The sequence below is a fragment of the Pyricularia oryzae genome, chromosome 2 (assembly GCF_000002495.2).
Source record: "Pyricularia oryzae 70-15 chromosome 2, whole genome shotgun sequence".
Taxonomy (NCBI): Eukaryota; Fungi; Ascomycota; class Sordariomycetes; order Magnaporthales; family Pyriculariaceae; genus Pyricularia; species Pyricularia oryzae.
The window spans coordinates 844,110-870,742 of NC_017850.1; the positions used below are offsets into that span (position 1 = coordinate 844,110).

The following is a 26,633-nucleotide window of genomic DNA, read 5'->3' on the forward strand; positions in this document are numbered from 1 at the left end:
GCGCGTTAAACATTTATTCTAGACTAGACTAGTATGAATGTGCGTGGTTATAGAATCACAAAGTTATCATGGTGACCCCAAGCTATGCGTGAACGAGATGGTTTGTTCTCGAATGAATCAAGTCGATATTCCGTTCCCGGTTCTGAAGAGGGGAGGGAGGGCGGGCGGATCTTGTAAGAAATAGAGCTTGCAAGCGTTGTTGGTCATAAGTAGTGAGCATCAGATCCATCGTGGGTTGTTAAAGGTGAATGTCAATTGACAAATGGTGATGGATTTTTCGTCCCTAGTCTAGTTGAATTGGCGTTATGGAATGTCTGTGCTGTATAATCGCATGTCCAGTCTCTGTGCGCTTGTTGAAAGCTCCGCAGCATGATTGATTTAGTGAGGTGTGCAAGTGTCGACAGGAGATTTATTGGGGGAACATGTCGAATGAAGTTGGCGAGGTTCGAGGCGGCTCAAATCCCAAGCGGCGCGGGATCCACAACCTCTGCCGAGAGTGGGGCCGATCGGTACGGCGCGTTGCCTTGGACAATTTTTACAAGCTCGCCGTTGTCGGTCCGGATCATTGTCCATCCATCCATCTACATCCGTCGCACAACCCGCAATTACACCGTCCAGCAGAACCAGACAGTGCACCCGCGGCTAAGCAAGCCATGATCACCAGAATAGGGGCCAGGGCCGGCTCGAGAACCCTCGCCTGCTCAGCATGCCAACGGCGCACAATAAGCCTCTCGGCGCCGTTGCTCCAACAGCAAAAGCCGCAACCGCAACAAAAACAGCCCACACAACCACCACCCACAAGACCATCCGCCCTGAGCGGTGATGCGCAACAGGAAGAGGTCCTGCTCGAGAAGCCGAGCTTCGTCAGGGCGCTCACCGAAGACCGGAAGCCGCCAGAGGCCAGCCCGTTTGGAGACGCGCCCAGGTCGTACGGCAAGCAGTCCGACGAGACCTTCAAGCCGCGGCCGCTGGCTCGCCCGATCGGCATGAAGGACCCGCCCAGGCCGGGCGACAACTCCGGGCTGGACTTTCGGACCATCCAGCAGCGGAGGGACGATTTTGTCAACTACGAGAAGCACCTTATCAAGCGAAAACAGATGTACGTTTTTTTTTGTCTACTTGTCATTACTTTCTTTTTTTTTGGATCTCTTGAAACAACCAGTGTCATGTCACTGACCATCTGACATCTTCACCATTCAGGATCGACCAATACGTACGCCCCTACTTCCGCGACTGGAGCAACATGCAGTGGCACAAGGGCAAGTCCTTCGTGGCGCCCCCTCGGCTGTTCAAGGCCGAGCACGCGCTCTACTTTCCCAACTTTTACGGCAAGACGCTGTCCAAGGCCGACCCGATCCCGCGCGACACCACTACCACGCTGGCCGGCAAGGCGTCGGTCGTTTCCATCTTTAGCAGCCAGTGGGCCGAGAGCCAGGCCAACTCGTTCATCGGTCTCAAGGAGAACCCGGAGCTGCACGAGGTCCTCAAGGCGAATCCGGGACCGGCGCAGCTTGTCCGGATCAACGTCGAGGATCAGCTGCTCAAGCAGTGGGTGCTGAGCTTGTTCGAGGGCAACCTGAGGAGGCAGGTCGGCGAGGAGAACTGGGAGCGCTACTTTATCGTCAAGAACGCCATCTCCATGGATATCAGGGAGTCCATTGGTGTCCTTAACGCCCGTGTGGGTTATACCTACCTTGTGGACAGCAGCTGGCGTATCCGCTGGGCAGGCAGCGGGTACAGCGAGGAGGACGAGCGCAAGAGCTTGGTCAAAGGGTTGCAACGCTTGCTGAGGGAGATGGAGACTGAGGCTTGATCAGGGAGTCCAGAAGCTGCTGCTGCTGCTGCTGCTGGTGCTGGTGCACACCGTACTAGCGTCCCATCCCATGCGAACCTGTATAATATAATGTAAACATCTGTACGATAAGCATGCCGCCTTCTCTTCTGACGGGAAGTCCTATCCAATTTGAAGATACCCGCCCGGAAAAGGGTACTGTCTGTTTATACACGGGGCTTTGAAAATCACAGATAATATCCGCCCGTAACTCCATCCCAAAAATTAACGCCGATGCTTGCAAAATAAAAATTGCAAATAAATAATGTCACACCCTCATTTGCATCCTCCATCATATCAGAAAGTGGCTCTAATGCGCGGTCAACCTGGTCTCTTCAGCCCGTTGCGCTCATAGGAAAAACCAAAAGACGAAAAAGCAAATGGCAATAAAGCTCCCCATGATGATGCCATCCCTCCTCTTCTTTGCCGATATCCTGGTCATCAACGTGTTGATGCCCGGCACCTGGCTCGCCGCCAGGGTGATGCGCCGGTTGATGCTTGCCAGCATCTCCCTCTGCGAGTTGAAGTTGTCGTTGATGGCGTACGCTTGGTACAAGACGTCGTCGGCCATGCTGTGGCTGTTGTCGATGCGCGACCTCTCGTCCAGCATGTACTCGGCCTCGGCCTGCTCGGGATTGCTGGCGCGGTAGGCGTCGATGTCGTTGCGGACGTTGGACAGGAGGTTTGCCCGATTGCGGGTTTCCTGGATCCGTGACCGCAGCCGTGGTAGCTCGCGACGCTGCTCAGCTAGCTTGTCCCTGAAGAGTGCGAGGTTGCGCACTTTCGTGCTCGATGACGCGAGATCCGAGTCCGAGTCGAGGAGCCGGGTGAGCTGGGCTATGACGTTTTCTCGCTGTAGACAAAGTCCTGGCATGTTAGACATGGTTGAGCCGGTAGGATAAAAAGGTTCATCGTCTCCTTGATGTACTAGTCGCTGGAGATGTGTGTCCTCTCTGGACTGCATTACGCGGCATCATACCTTGTCTAATATCTCCCGCAGTCTAGCCTCAGTTTCCCTCTCCTGCTCTGTCGGCTTGGCCGGTATGTTGCTGGATGTCGCGATTTGTGAATATGTATGGAACAAAGCCTCCGTATCTTTTTCCAAGGTCCGAGCCTGGTTCCGCAATGTCGACCAGCCTCCAGCTCCTGACGACGCCATCTCTGCTTTTCGTATTAGGTTTTTGGTGGTCAAAGAGCCTATGGGAACCAGTCCTCAAATTGATTGGTAGAGTAAAAGGTACGCGGTGGTGTATTGAATGTTACAAAGGCAAGGGTGACTTGAATCGCACTGGTGATAATTAGGATGTCATGAGATTGAACAGACAAAGTTGAGATTGCTCGTCTAACCAAGCTCCGACCAGATTAGTTCATCGCCTGCTAGGCATCATCACTGGGCAATGTCCACTTGACATCAACGCAACGCTACCGATAATACAGGGGTATACACAGTGTCAGTTCACGACGCACGGTCACCCCACTTTCAGCCCGCATTTGACAAATCCCACCCTCACGTGACAGAACATTTTGAGGGTTGAGCGAGGAATTTGATCCCCAATTGTGTGCCATCAATCGACCGTTCTTACTTTCACAGTCCAGCCCCGACGACGACATTTCAGTACCGACATTTTCTTTCGCCCCCGATCCGACGATACTAACCCATACCGAAAATGGTACGTTCCTCGACGGAATATGTGTTGCTGCTGCCGTTGCTACTGCTGCTGCACGAATGCCCACGTTCAAATGCCCGAAGAGATGGATGGATTGCACCAACGGTGTTTTTTGGTGGGCGACTAGACGCACGACCTTGGACGAAGCCCCCATGAGGGAGGTTACGACGACAACAATCAGCAATCCGTCTGCGCAGAAACCAATGACTGGCTTTTGATTCAACAAATGGCATGATGGATGGATTTGGCCTGGGCACTCGGCAGCAGCAGGAGCAATTTAAAAAGTCAAGATTCAGGACCCAATGCTGACTTTTTGCCGGGAAAATAGTCCACCAGCAAAGTCAAGGCCGGAGCCCTCTGGGGCAAGGATAAGGATGAGCTCCTCAAGCAGCTCAACGAGCTCAAGACTGAGCTGAACCAGCTCCGCATCCAGAAGATCGCTTCGTCTGGCACCAAGCTCACCAAGATGTACGCGTTTTTCAACCCCGCCTCCACATGTCGCGCACCAGCACCATGCCCCAGCGCGATGACACGCCTTTGATCTGGCGCCATGCCTCTCCATATCCTTCAGCGTCCCGATGCTTGTCAGCATGAGATGACAATCTCTGTCTCGATATCCATCTACTAAGGGACCTCATCTCAAACCCAGAAGCCAAGCCATGCTCTCAAAATGGCTAGGAATGACCCGTGTGCTAACATGTCATCTCTGTCATAGCCACGACATCCGCAAGTCGATCGCCCGTGTCCTCACCGTCATCAACCTGAAGCAAAGGCAGCAGCTCCGTCTGTTCTACAAGAACAAGAAGTACCTGCCCCTCGACCTGAGGGCGAAGCAGACCCGTGCCATCCGCCGCCGCCTTTCAAAGGAGGATGCCTCGAGGGTGCTCGAGAAGACCAAGAAGCGCCAGCAACACTTCTCCCAGAGGAACTACTTCGTGAAGGTGAGTTCCGGTCCAGGCGCGATGCATCTCTGATCTAGAGTCCCTAATGCTAACAAATCTGTTCACCCTCCTAGGCCGAGTAAACGCGGTCGTTCGGTGGTTGTAATTTCGTCAATTCTGGGCAAAGGGAAAGGGCAAGGGGGAGGAGTTGCGTTCTGTTTTCTTACCATTGGGTTTGGGTTTTCTCTCTTCTCTGTCTCTTTCGTCGGGGCGGCGCAAAACAAAAAGAAGCACAAGATGATTCCAAAACGCAGCATCACAGCAACGTCTTTTTTTATTTTTTTCATGATGGCTCCGCAATGGGCGAATGGCATATCCCCAGTTGGGAACTCTGTTTTACTCACAAGGGAAAGGGTTAAAACGGTGTTTTTCACGAGGATGAAAAGAAGGATCTCGTTATGATTTCCCTTTTTGATAGCCATCTTGATGACGGGAGAGGAATCAAATCAGGGTCGGGCCGGATCAGATATATCCTGTCTGGCCCGAAGAAAAATACCAATGATGAACAAAGACCAACATGCTCGTTTCCCAATTCGATCGTTTCCTTGTGTGTTTTGGCCTATCACATGTGTGGCTTACTGTAGTACTGCTCGGGTGTAGTCACCCCTGTCATCGATATTGATAAGCCAGCCAATCTCATCAGCACAATTGGTGATGGCTTATAGCCTATTTCCAGGTAGGCAGTCTACACTAGAGTTGCAACTAGCTGTACATGCAATTTTGTTGCATTTCTTACTTATCAAACCATGATCAACACACAACAGCCCTGTATGCCCCAGGTCAGGCTCCTTGCCAACAAACAATGACAAGTCGAGGGCAAAGCCCGTAAAACTCCGACACCGCTCGTGGTCCCCCAAACGGACAAACACCGAGCCAAAAGGTTTTTTTTCCCGCCTCCCAGTTCGTGAACTCATTTCAAGACGACATAATAAAAAAAAAAAAAAACATTGGACAAGAACAAAACTCTTGTCTGGAGCCGCCGAAGCGCCGACGCTGAAAAGGCTTTTGTGATCCGTCAAAACTCCGCTGAACCTGCTTCCTGTCCCCTGAGTCTGAAAAAAGGTGTTATTAGAATAGAAATCTGAGTTTTGTTATCGGGATTTTGCTGCGCCTCCCCCTGCTGTGGGCCGAGGCTAAAGCATTATGTTTTGACTTTTTGTCTCTAGCTGCTGGTATTTTTTTCGTGTTTTCTTTTGTTCTAGTACTTTTCTCTTTTCTGGCTGATCTTTCGTCGTTTTCGCGGGCTATCCGTCCATCGTCGGTTTGTGTTGACAATGGACTTGTAGGCGCCCCGGTCATATTAGTTCGTAATTTCAAAGTGAACAGAACAGCTGAAGTGATAGTGTCAGTGTGTGGGCTCAAGGAAAGTTGAGCCTTGGGATCTGGCATCTGCGAGGCGCTTCATGGCTGCATCTCCGACTCCGACTCCGGCTCCGGCTCCTCGGACGGCCGCGGGCTGACGCTGACACTGGCCTGGCTGACGCTGGCCTGGCGGGCCACCTTCTTGGCGTGGGTTTTGAGATGTCTCCGCAGCTGATCCTGGCGGTGGAAAGTCTTTTTGCATCCTGGAAAATCGCAGTGGAAGGATCCCTCGGCGGCGTGCGTCCTGCGATGCTTGGCCAGGTTTGAGGACTCGCTGAACGTTCGATCGCAAAGGTTACATTTGAGAGGCCTTTCTTTGGTGTGGACACGCATGTGCATGGCTGCCGTACAAAAGAAGAATAGATTAGTCTCAGAGTCACCTTGAGCGCTAGGGAACTTGTGTTCTTACTTCTTGCGCTTTGCTGCCTGAAACTTTTGTTACACCCCGGAAATGTGCATTTGAGAGGCTTCTCCTGCTTGTGAATGAGGATATGCTGTTCAAGAGCCTGCTTTGCCGAAAACATATCCGGGCAATGGGGGCAAGAAAACGGACGGTCTGTGAGACGGTAGCAAGTACATTGCAACAAGTCAGCTAGATAAAACCTCGTGACTAGAGGAGCCAAAGAGTGTCGACCTTACCGCCAGTATGTGTCTGTAAATGCCGCTCAATTTTGCTCTTTTGTGGAAAACCTCTTTTCTCGGTCTTGCATTGCCTCTTGCAGCCCATCCAGCGACAAAGATACTCGTTGTCCTCTTTCTGAAGGTACCTGAGATGATCCTCAATGACATGTCGGTTGAGCTGTGAAGCGTCTTCAAAGATGTGCCCACATGGGATTCCCATGTCGTCAAGCCAGAGACACGTGTTCGGGTTAGAAGGTTGCTCCTGGTTAGACTCCGCGATCTGGTTCCCATCCTTGGGTGAGGATATGCTTTGATCGGTAAGTGGCGGCGTCAAGGTCATCACATTAGCCTGAAGATTCTGTGTGGTTGTGATCGGCGAAGAACCATGCGCAACAATGGGTTCTGGTAGATTCTGAAATTGCATGTATTGTGCCACGTTCGAGGAGCTTGTGGGTGAATACTGTTGAATTTGAGATGGATCTTGTGAGTGAGTGAGGAGTGGTGTTGTATTTCCCTGGAGGTATTGGGATAGAATGGTGTTGTGGCAGGCATGCATATGTGAGATTAGTTGCTCCGCGCTAGCGTAGCCCTGCCCATGACAAGACTTCATCGAATCCGGGATGTTCGCTAAGCCTGGAAACAGCTCGTCGAAGAATGGTTGTGGTAGCGTTGTATCAGTGATGCCGATATTGTGAAGTTGCGGATGTTCCGTCACACAGCTGAATGGGCAGAACATGAAGTTGCCCGGTTCATCGACGATACAAGGACCTTGGCATGATGATTTCTGAGGATCCCTGTGGTACTCAAGAATGTGTTGAAAGACATGGTTGGGTTGGGCTGTTGATTGGCGTTGATGTGTTTCGAGGTTAACAAAGTTGATATTCTGAAGGGATGAAATCGCCGCTGCTCCAATCACTGTAGTTTGTTAGATCAGGTCATTGGACACTTTTATGGATGTAAGAGACGCCTGGACTATTGATAATGAACCCATTGACACCATCAGTGTAGCGTTTGGAAGCTATAAGTTCCAGCTTACCATTTTCTGGGACCTGTGATGAGCTATGATGCGATTGCCCTTGTTGCTGGATTCGTCGAAGTTCTCTTTCGTAGAGTTTTCTGTAATCCTCCGAAAAACGGTGTTGTTCTTGGAGGCATTGAAGATCCCGTTGCCGAGTCTGTTGGTGCTGGATTCGGCTCTGTTCACGCCGTTGCTGGTGCTGAAGCTGCTGTTGATGAATCTGCGCCTGCTGAGACTGCTGCCCGTAGGCTTGGTTGCCATAGTATGCATAATCAGGCGATTGTTGCTGTTGTATTTGCTGCGGATAACCTCGAAATTGTACCTGATAGGCTTGATTAGGCAGCTGAGAGACCTGATCATGGCTTTGCGTTACATAGCATAGTGCAAGGGCAGCTTGAGCCTCATCGCAGGTGAGTGCTTCGCTACAATCTGGAGCAGAACAGTGATCCTGCTGGTCACAGTTCATATCGTCACAGTGGCCATCCATGCCGCAGGCTTCAAGATCGCACGTCTCAGTGAGGTCACAGTCAAGCCCATCGCACTCGTCGTTCATGCTGCATTTGTCTGCTCGATCACACTCGTCGCCAAGCTCACACGGACTACTGCACATGGAAGTTTGCATCATTCCCGCGGTTGAGATGGAACTCCCACGGCGGCTTGCAGTCAGGGCCGGCGACATGTGAGCTGCCGAGCGAGGCGTTGTTATGGAAGATGATCCAGTAGTGTAGGCCGATGGTCCGCTAGTCATGCCAGCATTCTGGTGATACTGTGGTTGATGAGATCCCGGGGCCATCGAGCCCAGGTCGTTGAAGTCAAACTGAATCGAGTCGTCAAAGTTCCATGGCATGGGTGACTGCATGCTCGCCGCAGTACTGAATTCGCCTTGGTTTGCCGGCGTCATTTGTCTCTGCATCTCTTCGGTCATCCACATGAGGTTGTTCATGCTAGCATCGTCCGTAGGCCCCATGAGGCTATGCTCGGAGACATGGCTGTTGTTTCTCCTATGAGCCATGTCGGCGTTCGATCCGAACATGAAGCCTGATTCTGGGGCGTCCAGCGCACCGTTGGCGCCACTTTCGTTCCCGTTCATGGCGATAGTCCCTCTCGGCGATTCATAAGATCAATGGTCACAAAAGTTGGGAGTTGTCGACAGATGGAGCACCACAAGAATCTCAAGACCGCTTAAAGCGGTAGCGACACTGCGCAGTCGTGGCTTGGGGCGATGTAGAAGCCCTTGGCGACAAGGGCTTGCGTTTTTTAACTAAGAATCCTTTGGTGGTCAAGGAGAGAAAAGCAGGTGTATGTCTGGAATACCCTCAAATACTGCGACTGTGTCAGCCGACGCGCCTCAAGCTGGAGTGAGGTGCTAGCTCTGCAGACAATTGCTGCGTAGGCGTGGCAAAAAGAAAAGCGCCGTCGCGATAGCCTTTTTTCAATTTTTTTTCTGACTTGCATATGGCAAGTCGTGGAAAGGGAGGGAAAAATGGAAACTTGTGCGCTTACTGTCCTCAACATACAAAAGCTTCATCTAGCAGACCCTTGATATTAGGCGATAGAGAGTAAAAAGGTACCTTGACGGGACTAGGTAGCCGTCTTTGTAGTTTTTTGTAATTTATTGAGTTTGATAATGCATCCACGGAGGAACGACCTGCTCCCACGATATTTTGTCGCATCGAAGATCGAAGCTGGTAGTGGGGATACTCTCATGAGCTCACTCACAACAGCAGGGAATCAATTGCGACATAAATGCGCACCTTGATGGACACACACACACTTGAATAAAATCCATGCCAAGGGTACAGTCGCTGCAGAACGCGGGGTTTTCCGTGCGCGGCTTTCCGTCATTGGCCCAATCCTTTCCTCCTAGGGCGGGCAAAACCCCCACTTACTAGCAACGTGCTAGGCAAAAAGGCCACAGAAAGCATGAAGTTGGGACAAAAAAAAAAGGGAAATAGAAGCGCGCAGCTATGGCTACCAAGCAACATTGCAATAGCTTGAGCTGAACGGGCTGACATCCATTGACAGCTCAGGGCCATGTAGCCACAGGTAGGGTCCTACCTTACCGAGAATCAGTCTGATGACGACTGACTGGGTCAAGATGCGCGCACCAACCAAAAAAAACATGGCACTTCCCGCAGGTACGGTAACCTGGTGGAGAGTAAAAAAAAATAAACTAAATAAACAAACAAAAACTTAGACTCTACTGTTCAAAATGCTCAATCCTGGGATGTCGAGTTGAGTAATTATCTCGCCGACAAAAAGGCCACTTAGCACTCAAAAGCTTGGCAGTGCTTTCACTATTTTACTTCTAGCCCACCTACCTACTCCGAGGTCTGGTGTCTTATCTCCCAGTAGAACAGGGGGCACGCTCACCTCCCATGAGAGAAAAAATTCAAATCGCTCACTAGACCCAGAGCAACGCATCACTCTTGAATTTTAGCCGAGGGTAGCCATGATCTCCAGCGCGGGCTCACGTTCTTTTGAGGACCCTAAATTTTTAATCACCTACGACGTCCTAGGTATTCAGCACGAAATCTTGCCAAGCCTATGATTTTATGACTGTGACTTTTCTTCTACGACTCATTAACAATTTCCACAACACATCATCCTCATAACAGATGAGATAGCGACAAACCCACCTTTAGAAATCTAACTTTTACCGGGCCGGCTCACCTTAGCCAAGGCACCAAGCCAGCGTGAAGACGAAGCCAAACTCCACTTTCCAATTCTCTCGGGGCCCCGCAACCGGTCATCGACCGAACCCCAACCACCCCGTCTGCTCATCCGATCCAATCCGAGCAGGCGGTGCCCTCCCCCAAACCTAACTTAGGGGGCGCGTGATAGTGTCTGTCGCCCGCACCCGGACTGTAGTCAACATTTGCGAGGAGCAGGAGAAGAGCAAAATTAAGAAAAAAGTGAAGAAAAAAAAAAGCCAAAAGGAAAAAAAGAAAACCTTGTGTATCGACGCCTCCCGTCAGTAGACCCCCAACCTAGCAAGATCCTCAGAGCAAGAATTCCCCAGCTTTAGTTCAGGCGGGAGTAAAAATCCACCCCCCGTTCGCGCGCGACCCGCCAGAACCGATGGGCAACTGCTTTGGCAAGCCCGACTCCAGCTCGGGCGACAACAACGCTGGTGGTGCGCGACCCAGCAACAACAACCAGACCCCGTCCGCCTCCGCCTCGGGTCAGAAGAAGAAACCACACACAACCGGGAAGGGCCGAACGCTGGGCGAGGCCGCCAGCAGCGGTTCCTCTGCAGTCCCACCGACAGCTGCTGCGGATGCAGCACGACAGGCAGCGTTGGTAAGGTTTTACCCATTCCACCCCTCCCCCTTTCTCGTTTTCAACCTGCATTTTCTTTTCTTTCTTTTCTTTTTTTTCCTGCTCTTTTCTTCTCACGCCCCGTTGTGGCGGCCGTTTTATACACGAGATCTGCAACTTCGTTTCTCACGCACGTGGTGCTGCGTGCCTGACAACGGGTTTCACCACGTGGGACATCAGGCTGCCCCTGGTTTTGCCCCCCCTTTTTTTTATTTTTTTTTATACTAACAACGGCTTTTTTACGTAAACAATAGGACCGCCACTCAGAAAACAACAAGAAGACGGGAGGGAAAATAGGTTCCAGCCTCCAGGCGCAAAAGAAGATGACGGACCGGCAGGTGCTGAGCCAGGCAGCAGAGGAAAGTCGGCGGCAGAGAGAGCTCGACGACCAGGCACGGGCGTTGCGGAATGATTAGATCCCAGATACTTATGTTAGTCTCTCTAGTTGGAATCGAGGTTCTTAATTTTCCCTCTTTTTTTCCGGCTGATTATATGTAACAGAGAACGGAAGAGACAGTTGTCCGCAGCCACAGCATCATAGCGTTTCAAAAAGAGTTCAACGGGATGCAGAATTACACAATATATTTCCAGTGTCGCAGTCAAGTCAAGTCTACTGGTATATACTCTATCAAACGTACCCAAACCGCCAATGATGAGCCATCCCAAACACAGTCATTATATTCATGAAACAAGAAAAGCCCGCCCAACAGCTTAAGCTCAGACAGACATCTTCATAGCAATAGCCTTGTGCGGGTCATACCCCTTGATGACAAAGTCCTCGAGCTTCCAGCCGTCAATGACGCCGTCGCCACCCTCCGGGACCTCGGGCCTGTTGATCTCGAGCTCGGGGAACGGCCTCGGCTCGCGCTCCAGCTGCGTCCGGAGTGCGTCGACGTGGTCGGCGTAGACGTGAGCATCGCCCATGACGTGCGTCAGCGACCCGGGCACTAGACCCGTGGCACGCGCAATCATGTGCGTCAGCAGTGCGTAGCTGGCAATGTTGAAGGGCACGCCTAGGCCCATGTCGCAGGACCGCTGGTAGAGCTGGCAGTGGAGGTGGCCCTTTGGCTTGGATGGCGATGACGTCTGGTCCGCGCCTTCTGTGGTGTTTCCGTTGCCGTTGCTGTCACTGCCGGCCTTGGGATACGAGACGTAAAACTGCGCAAACATGTGGCACGGCGGCAGGACCATAAGCTTGAGGTCCTTGGGGTTCCAAGCACTAAGAACCATGCGGCGGTCGTACGGGTTCGTGCGGAGCTTGTGCACGACCTCGGCGAGCTGGTCGACGCCCTGGCCCGTGTAGTCTGCGTGGCAGTCGGTGTATTCGGCGCCAAAGTGGCGCCATTGGAAGCCGTAGACGGGGCCCAGGTCGCCCACCTCGCGGTGCTGCAATCCCAGCCCGTCCAGGAACTCACGGCTGCCGTTGCCGTCCCAGATCTTGACCCCGGCGTCGCTCAGGGGCTTCGCCGACGTCGCGCCCGACACGAACCACAGCAGCTCGAGGATCACGGCCCGCGAGAAGACGCGCTTCGTCGTCAGCAGAGGGAGGATTGGCGTGCCGTCCTTGTTGAGGGAGAACTTGAGGGGGCGCGGTGCGAAGATGGAGTATGTGCCCGTGCCGGTCCTGTATGTGATGTGTTGTGAGCTTTTTGAGCGTTGCCTGAATCATGGGATCGTCTGCCACAGAAGAGGGACATACCTGTCTGGCCTGTGCTCGCCATTGTCGAGTATCTCGCGCACAAGATCGAGATATTGGTACTCTTCATGTCTTTCTGTGCCATTCTGGGCTGGTTTAGCACCTGCGTCTGCCATTGTGGTTTTGGGCCTTGCTATAAAGCAGGGCTTTTGCGCTCGTTGTCGGGGAGATCAGTTATTGTTTTTTCTGGCTTTTCATGAGTCGAATCAACAAATTGATCAAGTAAATTCGCAAGAATCAGTCTTTATTTGCAAACAAACAGGCAGGTCACAGTTTAGACTTTGAGATATGGGTATAAGGCAAACAGAGTGAGGAAACAAGATATTATATAACGATGCAAGTTTGGTAAACATTACCGCAAAGTTGCCCCGCGACAGACACCCCGCGTGGAGACGCGTCTGAGCGGATTGATACGCGAGATGGGGCATATAATTGAATAGACCCTAACCCTAAAGCTGTACATGTTACACTCCACTTACATGTTCAAACTCCTCGAGTTCTAATTGAGAAGGACTTGAATGTTTTTTTTTGGCGGGGAGGGGGGGTGGGTTGCCTCTAGCGTCACAGTCTCCATAAATACTTGGATAATCTTCTATATACCATGATTACTATTACCTTGGGCTTGGTCTGGGCGGATACCTGTGAGTGAGCGGTGTTATTCTACAGATCGAAGTATATTATCCGCTTAGGATTTCGCCATTACAAATCTCCATTACGACGCCTCACATGATGACACTTGGAAACACCTGGAAGAATGCTTGAATTAGATGGCAATTCGAAGACGAGGAAAGAAAAGTTATCTTTTGCAAAGTGATTAATCTAATCAGATCAAAGTGGGCGCATATAAAAAGTCTATTCAAACAACACGTAATACTACCGGAGGCTCCTCGGAGTCACTCTCGGTCAAGCTTGAAACTCGCAATCGGTAGACAAATGACGGAATAAAAAACTTTTCTTTGTTTTAGTTACCAAATGTAACACTACGGAAGCTTCAGGGGCCTCCCTTAATTAAGATTGAGAATCACAATCTCAGATTCATGAACAGAAAAACGTAACAAAGCATCAAGTGATGCGGGATATCCAACATGCAAAAATACCACCCAGTGGAGTTTCATTATTTTTCTCTCCTTTCCCCCGACTGAAAATGCTTAGAAAATATTACCACTCGTCCCAACAAAGTTGGACCATGCGCACTTGCAACCTCCGGTCCCTCCGTCGATACCCCCAAAGCTAGGGTTGAAGTTTTTGCCCCTAGGGTTGATCAGCTCCGTCGTGGTGTCCATGTGATTCAGGTGCAAAAAGATCTTGTCATTGTCCCGCTGCGGCCTGCCCCGGTCGTCCAGTTCAAACGTATAAGTGCCCTTCTTGTTCGGGTCGCCGCCGTGCGTGTCCTCGCCGATCGTGATGGGGTACGGGAACGTCCCGGGCCTCCGCAGCTCCACCGCCTCCTTTTCAGAGAGGCCCTGGACATTGCGCCCGTCGCGGCCCAGTAGTCTGGCCGTGCCGGAGCGCCGCGTCCAGATCTGAACGTGCAGTCGCGTGTAAGCCCAGACGGCAACATAGCGAGCCTCTGAGCGCGAGGCCCCTCCATTACGATCGACAGGCACGTCGCCCAACTGTGAGGTAGCGTTGTCGAGCGCCTCCTTGGATCTTACAAATATCGTCTTGTTGAAGTATGTGTAGAATCCAAAGTGTTCCGTGTCCAGGCCGCGATCAAACAGCCGCAGTTGCTGCTGGCGTGGGTGCGGGAAGAGCGTCGCCGGCTTGGCGGTGCCATCTGGGTTCACGTCCGGGAAGGGCACCAGGCTAGCGAGGTCTGGAGTCAGGTTGGTCTGGTTCTTTCGAGAGCCTTCAGTGGACTGGCGCCTGCCAAGCATGTTTGGCCCAGCCGTTTCGTTGGCGGATGGGAGTATGCTGATGTAGAAAGGTGTAGCCTCGCCGGCTTTGCGAGGAGACTGGATGCCGTCTGTCCAGTTGCCAAGGAACCACATCTCCTCGAACTTGGGCAGTGGTGGGTCAGGGGTGAAGTTGGGGTTTGGCTCGTCACGTCGAAGAAGCGACTGAATGCCGGCCGTTGTACGACTTGATAACCTCTTGCCGCTATCTGAGGGTTCCCCCCTTGCTGTTTTGGAGTCTCCGAGTGGCTTGAGGACGGGAACCTGGCCATCCGGTATGTTCCAGTACTGCTGCGAGCTGTTGTCAAACTGGATCTGAATGACAAAGCGGGGCTGCTCAGGCGCGTATGGTTGGTTGGCATCCTGCTGCTCCTTGGGCAGTGCACAACTCCATAGGGTAGCAGGCTGCACACATGTTGTGATATCCTGGGAGTTGTCAGGCGCGATAACCGTCATTACACCCGTTGGAATCGGCGGGAAGCTGGTCAGGTTAAGCCACATGGACTGTTCAGCGGTGGCTCCAGTGCTCTTACGCAGCAGAACGACAACCAGAACGACGACGAGGATAATCACGGCGATAGCTCCACCACACACACCAAGCCAGACCCGACGTCGCTTACGGCCCTCGCGTCCCGTACGTCCAAAGCAGCCGTTGGCAGGGATGCAGCCACGGCCACGCCAGAAGCCACCAGCCTTGCGCGCAACAATCTCTTCCTTCTCATGTCGGCGGCGCTGACGCTCATTGCGTGCCGCGGGTGAGTTGCCGACATTGGCGAGGAACTGGTCGCCTGTCGTGTAGGTACCTGGAAGACGGTCTGGCAGGGGCATCGTCGAGGGATGTGCAGGTATGCGAGGTGCAGTTGTGCGGTTTGCAGGTGGAGTAAGGGGTACTTCAGTCATGTTGATGGCACCTTGGGACGTCATGGTGTTTGCCAGTCCTGGAGATATAGGACCAGGAGAGTCGGGAACGCGAGGCACCGCAAGTGCGTGACCTGGCGGGAAGACTGCCATGTAGCGGACGGGGCCTTTTTTCTCAGGTGGTGAGTAAGGTGGCGGCTGCTCGGTCGGCATGTCGTTCTCCTCCGCCAGGATCCTACCCTTTTCAGCGTGAGACTGACCTGTGTGAGCAGGAGCCCTAGTGGCTTGGGCTACAGGAGCTGGGCCCAGGGAAGAAGCAGGGGTTAAAGTGGCGGCACTTTGCGTGCTGCCGTCGTTGGCGGCGTTTGAGGATGGACTTATGAGTGTGGAAGCTTGCGGAGACCACACATTCCGGGCGCTGCTGTTGTTGGTAGCCGCAGAGTATGGGCTCATTACTGTGGCAATGTGTGGAGACCACATACTCTGTGTGCTACCATCGTTTGCAGCAGATGAGGATGGACTCTGGAAGGAGGCAACAGTGGCGGACTGAGTGCTACCGTCATTGGCGGCCGACGAGGACGGACTTATCAATTTGGCAGCCTGGGGGGACCATACACTCTGCGTGCTGCCGTCGTTAGCGGCCGACGAGGATGGACTCATTGTGGTAGCGGTAGCTGCCTGCTTGCGACTGCTACTTTTCTCATCTTGTCCAAGCCACCAGTCATCTCGAGTCGTCTCGGGTTCGGGTTGACGAGTTGGTGTCGCAGGTTTAGGTTCGGACCTTGCAAAAGGATTCGTGCTGGACTGTTCCAAGAACGGCGTTCGGAGATGATCCCACCATCCCGATCTTGTGTTGCCAGCAGTGACAGGAGATCTGGTATTTGGCTTGATCGACTTTGCGGTTGGTTTGCGCGATAGGCATGGGCTACCGTCCTCTTCGAACAAAGTCACAGGGGTGAAGTTGTCATCATCGTCATCAATGTCAATGAGGTTGGTCCTGGATTTGTCACTGTATCCGACAGGCACTGCAGGTACAGGCGGTGCGTTTGACATGTCATAGACACCGTTGCCAGGCTGTGAGTACACGCTAGAAGCTACTCGAGATCTGTTGTTTTGGAACTGAGAGCCAGCAGAACTCGGAGTATCAGGAGACCATACGGACTTTTGCCCTTGCGGCGGACAGTTGTATGGATGGTTCATGGCGCTGCCACCAGGGGCGGACGAGTTCTTGGTGTTGACCGTATTCATGTTGACTTGGTCGGGAGGGCACGAGAGACCAATTAAGATGGGACGGTCGCTCGGTGACAAGTCTTGAGTAGGGCTCGACTCGGCTCTGAGTTGATCCATTCGAGATTTTGGTACGCCGTTTTTGCTTTGCATCTTCTTAAGCCAGTGCCAGCTACCAACAGAAGATTGATTTTGGTCACCCTCGAGGGCCTGCAGCGCGGCGAGGTCGGCGAATTGTCCTTTTCTCATCTCAGCCTCGGCGGATAGTTTTTGGTTTTGTTGTTGTTGCTTGGTGCGAAATTTGGTCATGTCCGTGACGACTTTGATTCCAGCCTTGGTATTTTGGGCCTTTTGCCTCGCCCTCGACTTTAGTCGTGTTGGCTTCTGGACTGAATAAGTCGAATCTGGCAAGAGGAAGCTGGATTTCCGCGACGGGCCGCCTTTGTGCTTTGGTCGAGACAAAGGGGCTGGGGTCTCGCCATTGTCGAGCGCCAACAACAGGTCAGCCACCCCGACCCCAGAATATGGCTCATCATCGGTCCAGTCCTCCCACTCATCTCTGTTGTTGTTTTTGTTGCCATCCTTTGAGATTGGAGAGCTCTGTGAACGAGCGTTGTGATAAAACGACACCGAGCCGTTCATGATGAAAGTGAAATATTAAAAGTGGTATGGATAGTGGGGTAAAAAAAAAGAGAAGAAAGATGAAGGGCTGGAAAGAAGAAACCAAAAGAATTTGACGATTTAAAGATCAAAATATACTAGTTGGTAATAATTAGTTGGACGTTGAATGTGAGATGTCCAGCGTCAGTTTGACGAGTACTGGACGTGGTTGGGTGTTCCAGAGTTAGTCTGGAAGCACCAAGAGATCTCCGGGTCAGATGGAAAGACAAGACGAGGGGGCTGAAAGTAATTTTTCTTTGTTGCGTAAAAAATGACAGTCGTCAATCGTTTGTTTGAATGGGGTTTAGTCGTGGCTGAATAGGATTCCCATTGTTCTGTTATGAATAGGAAGGGGGCAGACAAAGAAGAATAAGGAGATACCAAACGCCAGGTTTAGTCACGGCACGAATGACGGTACCAGACAAAGAAAGGTCAGTATTTGGACCCGAACAATAGTAAAAAGCAAGCCACACGAATGAGTGAGCCAGGAAAAAAATGAAGAAGTAGGAATGAGACGTGATGAATAGAAGATGAACAGTTTCTGGGAGACCAGAACCAAAGAGAGGAAAAAAGACAGCCACCTGGACAGCCTGCAGAAAAAGGAAAAGAAAATGAAACACGAAAAACACGGAGATTAACAAGCTGGCCAGCAACAACTTCTTGCCGAACCAGTTGACGCTATGGGTTTTGAGGGAAAAGCACGGAGGCGACATTGCCTCGACGCAGACGCTGTCCATCGTGAGATGCCACTGGCCAGAGGCTCAGTCTTGTCCCGGCCCGCCCTAGCTGGGCAAATGCATCTCGCCATACACGACGCCCCGCCTGGCAGCATGTTTTGGCCATGTTATTCGTCGGAGCAGGAATTGGGGCCATTTCCCCCCATGCTGGTAGACAAGAAAGAAGCGAAAAACAACAAAAGCCCGGGAAGAGACGAGGGGTGGGCAACGCAACACAAGCGCCTTCGTGGTATGAGATAGCCGCCCAGGGCCAGCGCTTCCAGTTGAAGTATTGGCTGAGATTGAACAAGACTTGTCTTCCCATAATGGGCGGACCAGTACAACAGCCGCTGATTGGGTGTTTGTCGCGCAGGTGGGTCTGGGATTTGACCAGGGTCGAGAGGTGGGCGGGCAGTTGCGTCCAGACATTGCGGCCATGAAGGTTGCGCTTCCGGGATCGTCAATGCAATGTAACAGTCGAATTTTCGATGCGCTCTCTGCAGACACCGTTATGAGCCAGAGGCAGGCCGCGGCCATGTTCCAGACGCATCTGGGACCGGACGGCGGGAGTTTTCAGATCCGTACGTAAGTTTGTCTGCCTTGTTTGCCTGTCTTACTTCGTGGTGGTGAGTGGAGCATGGGTACAAGTGTTGGACAGTACAGGTAGGGTTAGGGGTGTAAACAGAGGTAATTATTCCCAGGCGCATGCCCAGATATTATCCAACATGATTTACACTCTCGTCGTCGCCGTGCCTATAACCATATAATATCTCATTGACACCAGCCAATGGCACATCCATCACCGCATCGGTGCCTTCGTTCCATATTGACCTCCAGTCAATCCCGCCCGGCGTTGTGACGCCATCATCCTCATCATTACCTCCCTGAATACCCAGTCCTCCACCAGGAGCACCGGTAGCCCACTTCCCAGCCCCGAGTCCATCAGTCCTCGGCCTCAACCTGCCCCGCGCATCGACAGCAGCGATCTTGCCGGCAGTGTCCACAACCGTCTCGATCGATTCCAGCCGGAGCGTCAAAAACTCCGTGTTGTAAAGCGCCAGCGCAACGTAGATGTACACGATGAGCATGACCAGAAACCCGGGAACGGCGAGGGCCCACCACCGACTCGGGTAGTAGTAGATGCCGACGGCGTGCAGCACGGGCGATGGCAAAAAGGCCCACAGTAGGTAGATGAGCAGCGCGACCCACGACAGCACGTATAGCACGAAGCCGTAGTATTCGTACGTCGGGACCTGCGGCGTCGCCCGCGGTACCGGCTCCAGCTCGTCGTCGGACGCGTCGGGGGTGTTTGGCCGCGAGGGGCGCAGCAGCGACGTCAGCGACGGCGAGGGGGGCAGCGGGGTGGGTGGTCGGCCGTAGTAGGGCGGGGCGAAGTTGTGCGTGAATGTCGGCGTGTGAACTTCACCGCTTCCGTCCCGGCCCGCATCATCGTCATCGTCGTCGTCGGATGGGGATCCGTGTTCGTCGCTCGACGTGTGTTGGTATATCAGTTCGTCATCGTCGCTGTCGTCTTCTGAATTGAGGGCCATTTTGGCTGCTGTGCCCTTGTGTACAGCTGACAGGAGCCTCCACCATAGGTATGATTCGACAGCAGTCTGCAAACCAACCCAGTCGCAAGGTTGGCTTGTTGAACAATCAGATGGATTAAGATTATTGAAGGGTTGCGCAGCGGGGCGTCATCGGATTGCGACAGGATAGTTTCCACGGTGGCTCTGGACAGTGTGTTTGTATATACGCACTGTAAGGGCAGCGACATGAAAAGGGGTAATCGTTCAGAGCGTACTGTAGGTGTTGGATTTGACTGCAACTTCCCAGATGAGAAAGAGTAAGTAAGCACCTTAAACATTGTCAATTTGACGTATTTAAATCTGACGTTATTCCCGGGGCATCGATACCCTGGCTTGCCTGGCAAGAGTCGACACCATATTCCTTGCCGGGCGATGAAAACCGCGCAAGAGATTGAGCCCATTGAAGTTTTGATCTGCTGTTATACAGGGCCTCATTGATAAACTTTTATGTCGGCCCATTCTTCCCGATTCTGCTTCAAACATACAGATTGAAGCAAACCATTCTATCTGATGTGTGAGAAAAAAAAAGTCGACTACCGTTCCAAGTCATCCTGTCACGTTGACGTGATGCGAGTTTGGAAGCATCGGCGCCCGTCTTGGCCATCGTGGTCTTGTTTATAATATTCACAACTGCTCATCATGGCCATAAATCAACATGATGCGACACTATGACTGGTGTGGCTTCTATGTCACTCTCGGCAAGTTTTTAACCTCGTGGACGACTCAATCTTTGCACGAACATGACTTCATGCTTTGAATGGAATTCGAGTTGACCAGTACCACTCGCATTCGCATGTCTACAAGGTCGCTTGTACCAACACTGATGGGTCATATAGGGTGCTAGCGTACTAATTATGTGAGTACTGACGAACAATGGATAGACTCCTTCCTCCGTGTCTTGACTGGCTTATCGTGTATTCACCTCAAGTCATTTATAACAACACATCACTCCATCCATGGATAAACGAAGCGGTCGACTCCATCCTCTTCCCTGGACGATGAGCCATTACGCATATCACAGGATTGCGGTGACGTCTTCACAACTGCCAAGACCGTCCAAAGTGTCTCAAGCGCAGTCCTGTAAGGACGAGGCCGTTATGATAGTATCCCTCGTGCGCCCCCAAGATGACAGTCTTGCGCGAATCACTAAATCCATCCATCGCGACGAACTAGTCCCAGCCAAGCAGCTGTTTCTGCGCCGGGAAGCGGCTCTGGGCGAAAGCATTGCATGCCTCGGGACTGGCGTGCACGACCTCCTGCGGCAAAGCAGGTGAAGCCTTTGGCCGGGCCGCCGGTTGATGCGTCACTATCTAGACTAACGTTGGTGATAATGGCGAAGCGGTCGAGCTTGCGGTCTGCGTGCTGGCTCTGTGCACGCTCAGCCACCTCGAGGAACTCGTTGACGGTCTCTAAGATGACGTTCTCAGCAGTGATATAGATCGGGACCAGCGGCATCTTCCCTGGCTATTGATCCGGTTGATTTCGGCACTGACCTGGCCCCTAAATGGTGTGTGTGGCGCGGGGTTCTGGACTCCTCATTGGCCTGCAGCTGGCCTATGGTCACCGGGCCCCAAACTCCATCGCAACGGCCGGCTTCGTTGCGCAAGACCCGGGCGCGTTCTGGGCCGGGGGGTGTTGCTTTCAGGTCGTCCAGGGCGGCGATTGCAGCGCGGACGTTGTCAAATACGCAGCCGAAGCCGATTGTTTGTTCGCACTAATGATTCCAGATCCTGGAAATATACCTGAACACTGACAAAGCAGAGCCCATGCTTGCTTGCTGCTGGCTGATCGAGTTGGATCAATGGGGGTGAGATGACAGTTATATCTTTGCCGTTCCTATTGGTTCCGTACGTGTCTCTATTATACGAGCTCGGGAAATCCCTCATAACTTCGTCTCCCTTCCCTCTTGGCGGCTCGACAGATTCGAAAGAGTCAGAGTTTCAACTGTCACTCAGGGCAGGCTTGAAATCATCGTCGGGCTTGGCGAAGAGCAGCACTCGACAAGGCGGACGCAAGCCAACGTTAGTCTTGGTTGTGAAGTCACATACGGTCTTTGTAGGGCGAACCTTGTTAGCATGTCCTCGCCATAGCAGTCTCCGTCACTTGACTGGCCATCTACATTGTCGCGACAGACAGCCATGATGGCAGCGTGCGAGTCGCCTGACATTGATATTGGTGGCTTGATTATTTGGTCATCAAGAGATTGTTGTGAATCCGAATTGTTAATGAAGTTCCCCCACAAAATAACAGATTATTGAGGGGGAGAGAGGGGAGAAGAAGAGGACCACGTCCAAGTCAAGTAGCCTTACCTCGACCAAGGCCCCTGGACGACCGATCACAATACAATCGAAGGTTATACAAAACCAATCGGTCCCGAATAGGTTTGAGATCTAGCAAATAACACAGGACGAGTGGCGTTTAATTGCTATGCCATATTCCAAGTACCACAAAAATGCCATGTCCGTACTGTATACGTCAAATCCCCCAACATGTTTAATTGCTTAGCCCCCACTGGAGGCAGCGACCTATGTTATGGGATCCCACAGACTAATGAAACCATACGGACATTATTTTTTCTCTGGTCTAAGCCGTGCCGCCTCTTTCTCCTACGGCCATGTCTTTACTTTGTTCACGGACATCATGCAGGAAATCACTGCCACTAACAACACACTTATGCACTTTTTTTCTTTCCAAGATATAAGATATCTACTTAGCTAGACCGCGGAGACTTTATGTGCCTGACATCCAGTTACAGCGATGCGTATCCAAGCAATCTTGGACTGGAATGTTCCGCCACTTGATGGATAGCAAAAAGAGGTAGGTTGGTCAAGGCACAAGCTCGAGGGTACTATTAGCCATTCTGTTCAAGAAAAAGACAAAAGAGTTCAAACGCACAAGTCTATGCGCAATTCCACGATGCTCATGGAGTGTCATGCATAATACGCCAAGTGTAGAATAACTGTTACCTGACTTAAGGCGGCAAATACTGCAGTCTGTAATGCAGTGGTTGGTAAACCGTTTGCCGAATTTGGAATTAACGCACCAACATCCAAAAACAAAACCATGAGTGCAGACCACCATAATGAAAGTATTTTTTGAGTCGAATCCTTCAATAGAAAGTGTACAAAACGCGAGTAAAGACATGTCCATTCGATTTAAAGCAAACATTCATCATTGGTCATAAAGTTAGGTACCGGTAAAGGTATTGTTTCTCTCACAGCATTTGATCCGCGGAAACCAGTACCACAATGGAAAGAAACGTTTACCAAAGGCACTATGAGCGGCTGTGATTCTTCCCGGGTCGCTGCTGGTTGTTCGTGGGTTCGGACTGGTAGAGGTGGTCTGGGTACTCGAAAACTTCACCTGCACTTGGCTTGCGTCCTGGGCTCTGCTCCAGATACGTTTTGGAAATGTAGAAGAGGATATGAAAGAATATGTCCGGCAGCCTCTAAGCAAGTACAAAACTGGTAGAACCAACCAACTTCTGCAGGCCCAAGTGACCACTTCAACCCACCTCGTATATCCCCTGCGTTACTCTGAACGGTGATGTGACTGACCAACGGGTCCCGGCATCGTAATAGACAAGTTATGTATCGACACGGTGCTAAGAGCAAACGAGCTTTATGCATGCAGAAGAGCGGTAAATGTCTTTATCGACTCATTAATAGGAGCGGCTTCAAATAAGATATGCCCAGAAGCTCCCAAAAAGCCAGAATTGCAGGATACTCGGCGGAGCTGATGCCCAGGGGTACGGGAAGAGACAGCACGGAGGTCCAAAAGTTGATTGCCCACATCTGATAGTCGCCGGAAGCAAATTCGCTTGGATGAGTATCCCAACTATGACATACCTAGCTGTTGGTTCCCATTTCCATGAAGCTTTAGGGCGGTATATCGCTGAGAAAGAGGAGCATCATGACCAACGAGAGTTGTTCGCCATCGTCACACGCGGATACTCGACGAGTGGTATCATGGTATACGTAGACCAGAGAACACGTTAAATCTGTTATTTTCGGTGGCAAGGCGCTGTTATAAGTCCTGATGTGCGTTTATTGGCATTCTGGAATCTTTGGTTTCCTTGTCTGGCTGTTTGTCGGTTTGCGGGTGAGAGCAAAAAATATTCACATACACTCCTCGGTAGCACGTTCAACTTGTCAAGCATCCCCTCGTGGGAAAAGAGATTCCAGATACCTGTTCAAAAAGTAGAACATGAAGCTTCTACTCTAGAAGTGAGTTGAGCTTGGATACCGTTCGTCAAGATACAAATATACTCTTATCTTTCAAGATGAATTAACTTGGTTGAATCGAAAACAGGTGCGTGGTAAATCTAGTCGTTGGTTCGTTCAAGCTCCATTTAAAACGTTGACGTTCAGCTGAAGACTCCACACCACATCCCCACAGCCTACAAGGAGTTAGTGCCTAGTTCTAGAACAAGATCAGGGTATGTTTTAATGTTGGTTTGGAACATCGGAACGCGGCTGGACCCCGGTATTTTATTTAGGCTCAATTCCCCACACGCCAATCAGCCACATCTGCCACATCTACCACCTCGGAGTACTACCACATAATTCGTACTTCGTACATACCTCAAGTATTAAACCATCAATCGCGTCAATTACGACTGCGCACATGCTAGAATTGCCTAGTTGCAATAGAGGGGCTTTGTGTTTATATGCGCGCAAATCACAGAAAGCATCAATATATATGTAGGTTGCGTGCAGGAACCAGAAAAACAGTTGAGGCTTGTAAATACTCCGTATAGCAGTATAGACAATGTGCGTCTATTGAATCAGATGAACATTGAGAATGCCAGTTGTGTTTGTAGGTAGGTAACTCGTATACCTGTAAAATTCATCCATACGGGATCGCTCGGAATCTTCTCGGAATGCTCAGGACCAGCCAAGGCTGCAGTTGGACCCTCTGATGTACTTGGCACGCGCACCAAGCCCACCTTTCCACCTGGCCCACCTGTTTCCGTCCCCCGCATTTTCCTTCTGCGGGTTACCAGCACTCTCAACCTAACCTTGTCACAATCACGTCGCTTTTTTATTGGAATTTTCCCACACTGGAAACTTTTGCCATATTTGTACCTACAGAGGTAAGGTACTTACCGACCGTACCTCATTGCAGCCTGTCGCATGCTGCGTCGCTCCTGCACCCATTATTTCTGCCAGACTCAGTGCATGCACGCCCAGTCACAGCCAGCCTCGCCTCGCTTTGCTCTCAAAAACCAGAAAATCCCTACTTTAAAAAGCCGCAACTCAGATGTGAGAAGAGACTGGCGTTGCCGCTCCCACTACCATACCAAAATTCTCCAATAAATCGCCAACCCTCGACCTCAAACCTGACCTTCCGCAAACCAAACACCTTGAAGAGCATAATCGAGCCACGTGTAGTCTACACGCGACGACTATCACAAAATGGAAAGCATACAGCTAGCCCAGATGCTGGCTGATCTCAGCGATCTAGATGCAGCAGTATGCGCCCCCGCAAAGCCTTTTACTTCTTCTTCTTCTCTTTCTCAAGAGCATCCCTCTGCTACGCACTGCGCGAGTTGCGGCGCTTCTATACTTGGCCATCCACCTATTATTACCCATACCCCTTGAGGTCCCTGGCTGACATCTATTTAAATTTACAGCAAGAGGCCTCTGCCGCCCTAGCCCTCGTAAATGCGAACAAGAACCTACCCACGGCCGACAATGCTACACACTGTACATCAGCACCCAAGGCGACAGAGAGGCACCACCACCGCGTGGCTTCTGCGCAACCGGCGGTCAACAGAACATCCTCGCCCGCTACCATGTTCGACAAGTTCGGCCGTAAAATGTTCACCCCGCCCATGACACGAAGCAACTCCACCCAGGGTTCCATACCGGGTACTCCCAGGAGAGAGCAAGAGGTTAGTAGGCTGGGAATATCTGGATAGGCCGTGTTCTGTAACTCGGAAACTGACGATGTGTTCTTCGTTTCAGATGGAAGACGATGTTGACCGAGCCTCGACACTCATCTCCCTCTACGAGATACGCGCCAAGATCAAACAACAGGACAACTCGAGCTTGATTCGGGCGCGGGAAAAGATACAGGCTCTGGCAGCCAAGCAGCAAGCCCAAGCGGCGGCAGAAAAGAAGGACACGGCACAGAACACTCGATATAACTATCCGAAACAAACCTGAGATCACCACCGACCTATTTGACGAACCGCCCCTCTTTTCTCCCTTGTTTTCCCTCCTTTTTGGCAATTTATATTGTTCTCGCTCATTATTTTCCCTTTACGACAAGATTTTCTCTCTCTTCCTTCGGCAGCGGCATTTATATTTTTCTTGGGGTCATGGGATGGGAATTGGTAGTTTCTGGATCATACCAACAACAGACGGCGTTTGGAGTTTCAAAACAATCCTTGGATGGACTTGCACTGGGCATGCGTTCGTGTTCCTCCTAAGTCACAGTGGACAGCTTATTGCCACCGGATGATGATTTACATATGGGGGTTTCCGCTATTGCTTATCGTTCAAGTTGGCGTCTTTTCAGCCGCTTATACTATGATCAGGAACTTTCGGCGGTGGAATTGAACAGCTGGACCATTAAGAAGGAACTAGCTCGTGATGGAGTTAGACTAGCATCGAAGTTATGCGGTTCTACGGTGTGAAGATATGCACACTATTTCTCACTTGGAAGACCGAATTTTGAACAGTGACGTCTTTGGCTGCACGCTTGGTCTGAGGAGGCACGCGACATACATTTTGAGAGCGGGGGCGGTTTGTGCATTTGTGGCTTTGTTGTGTGTTTATAATGCATGCAAAAATGGGTGCATAATCTTCCTGACTGGGGTCACTACGGGAACAAAGGGCTCTCTCTCCCTATCGAGTAACTATCGCAAAGGCAAATGCCAAGCCACCTGCATCTACCTGTATCCTGGTATGAACCATAAACCCATTAGATGATGTTTTGGTCACCATGATGCAGAAGCAGCCTTATGGGTCGGCATTTAACACATCCACTGCACAACTGCGTCACTTGTGTAATCGACGGGACCCGCACATCCGGAGCAAAAGGCCCCACATACGCTATCGATAAAGTCAATCGGGTACCTGTAGCTCGAAACCCGTCTCCCGCGTTTTCATTTCGTCACTCGAGTCGCGCGACGAACCGACCTTCAAATTGTGGCCCTACCTTTTTGTCCGCCAGAACACTACACGCCGTACAACAACCCGATCTCCGCCTGGCCTGTCCAGGC

General features: G+C 51.5%; 11 protein-coding genes across 11 annotated transcripts; 4 read left to right on the plus strand and 7 right to left on the minus strand.

Annotated features, from left to right (window-relative positions):
* The first annotated feature begins 553 nt into the window (after nt 1–553).
* On the plus strand, nt 554–2,117 carry MGG_04453 (mitochondrial ATPase complex subunit ATP10). Its single transcript, XM_003713501.1, has 2 exons — nt 554–1,099; nt 1,201–2,117. Exons 1-2 carry the CDS (start codon nt 654–656, stop codon nt 1,811–1,813), a joined length of 1,059 nt encoding a protein of 352 aa, XP_003713549.1. The 5' UTR covers nt 554–653; the 3' UTR covers nt 1,814–2,117.
* Nucleotides 1,914–3,200, minus strand: MGG_04454 (transporter GOS1). The gene is made up of 2 exons (XM_003713502.1): nt 2,811–3,200; nt 1,914–2,684 (listed from the first exon to the last, which is right to left on the minus strand). Exons 1-2 carry the CDS (start codon nt 2,988–2,990, stop codon nt 2,181–2,183), a joined length of 684 nt encoding a protein of 227 aa, XP_003713550.1. The 5' UTR covers nt 2,991–3,200; the 3' UTR covers nt 1,914–2,180.
* A 172-nt stretch (nt 3,201–3,372) lies between these two features.
* On the plus strand, nt 3,373–4,971 carry MGG_04455 (60S ribosomal protein L35). The gene is made up of 4 exons (XM_003713503.1): nt 3,373–3,501; nt 3,827–3,966; nt 4,214–4,439; nt 4,514–4,971. Exons 1-4 carry the CDS (start codon nt 3,499–3,501, stop codon nt 4,520–4,522), a joined length of 378 nt encoding a protein of 125 aa, XP_003713551.1. The 5' UTR covers nt 3,373–3,498; the 3' UTR covers nt 4,523–4,971.
* A 42-nt stretch (nt 4,972–5,013) lies between these two features.
* Nucleotides 5,014–9,240, minus strand: MGG_04456 (zinc finger protein 664). Its single transcript, XM_003713504.1, has 5 exons — nt 8,944–9,240; nt 7,459–8,763; nt 6,441–7,337; nt 6,211–6,357; nt 5,014–6,142 (listed from the first exon to the last, which is right to left on the minus strand). Exons 2-5 carry the CDS (start codon nt 8,528–8,530, stop codon nt 5,841–5,843), a joined length of 2,418 nt encoding a protein of 805 aa, XP_003713552.1. The 5' UTR covers nt 8,531–8,763; nt 8,944–9,240; the 3' UTR covers nt 5,014–5,840.
* Nucleotides 9,241–10,304: 1,064 nt separating this feature from the next.
* Nucleotides 10,305–11,455, plus strand: MGG_04457 (uncharacterized protein). Its single transcript, XM_003713505.1, has 2 exons — nt 10,305–10,743; nt 11,016–11,455. The coding sequence occupies exons 1-2, from the start codon at nt 10,522–10,524 to the stop codon at nt 11,175–11,177; spliced, it is 384 nt and encodes a 127-aa protein (XP_003713553.1). The 5' UTR covers nt 10,305–10,521; the 3' UTR covers nt 11,178–11,455.
* MGG_04458 (thymidylate synthase) lies at nt 11,281–12,834 on the minus strand. The gene is made up of 2 exons (XM_003713506.1): nt 12,461–12,834; nt 11,281–12,385 (listed from the first exon to the last, which is right to left on the minus strand). Exons 1-2 carry the CDS (start codon nt 12,571–12,573, stop codon nt 11,479–11,481), a joined length of 1,020 nt encoding a protein of 339 aa, XP_003713554.1. The 5' UTR covers nt 12,574–12,834; the 3' UTR covers nt 11,281–11,478.
* A 560-nt stretch (nt 12,835–13,394) lies between these two features.
* MGG_04459 (uncharacterized protein) lies at nt 13,395–18,103 on the minus strand. Its single transcript, XM_003713507.1, has one exon. The coding sequence runs from the start codon at nt 17,077–17,079 to the stop codon at nt 13,606–13,608; it is 3,474 nt and encodes a 1,157-aa protein (XP_003713555.1). The 5' UTR covers nt 17,080–18,103; the 3' UTR covers nt 13,395–13,605.
* A 313-nt stretch (nt 18,104–18,416) lies between these two features.
* MGG_04460 (PIG-P domain-containing protein) lies at nt 18,417–19,482 on the minus strand. Its single transcript, XM_003713508.1, has one exon. It carries the CDS (start codon nt 19,361–19,363, stop codon nt 18,530–18,532), a length of 834 nt encoding a protein of 277 aa, XP_003713556.1. The 5' UTR covers nt 19,364–19,482; the 3' UTR covers nt 18,417–18,529.
* A 1,066-nt stretch (nt 19,483–20,548) lies between these two features.
* Nucleotides 20,549–20,857, minus strand: MGG_04461 (uncharacterized protein; the record flags this gene model as incomplete). Its single annotated transcript, XM_003713509.1, has 1 exon — nt 20,549–20,857. The coding sequence occupies one exon, from the start codon at nt 20,855–20,857 to the stop codon at nt 20,549–20,551; it is 309 nt and encodes a 102-aa protein (XP_003713557.1).
* Nucleotides 20,858–23,742: 2,885 nt separating this feature from the next.
* Nucleotides 23,743–24,561, minus strand: MGG_15542 (uncharacterized protein; the record flags this gene model as incomplete). The annotated part of the gene is made up of 3 exons (XM_003713510.1): nt 23,743–23,801; nt 24,242–24,422; nt 24,511–24,561. 3 exons carry the CDS (start codon nt 24,559–24,561, stop codon nt 23,743–23,745), a joined length of 291 nt encoding a protein of 96 aa, XP_003713558.1.
* MGG_04512 (uncharacterized protein) lies at nt 24,418–26,464 on the plus strand. Its single transcript, XM_003713511.1, has 3 exons — nt 24,418–24,876; nt 25,038–25,298; nt 25,372–26,464. Exons 1-3 carry the CDS (start codon nt 24,820–24,822, stop codon nt 25,570–25,572), a joined length of 519 nt encoding a protein of 172 aa, XP_003713559.1. The 5' UTR covers nt 24,418–24,819; the 3' UTR covers nt 25,573–26,464.
* Nucleotides 26,465–26,633: the final 169 nt, after the last annotated feature.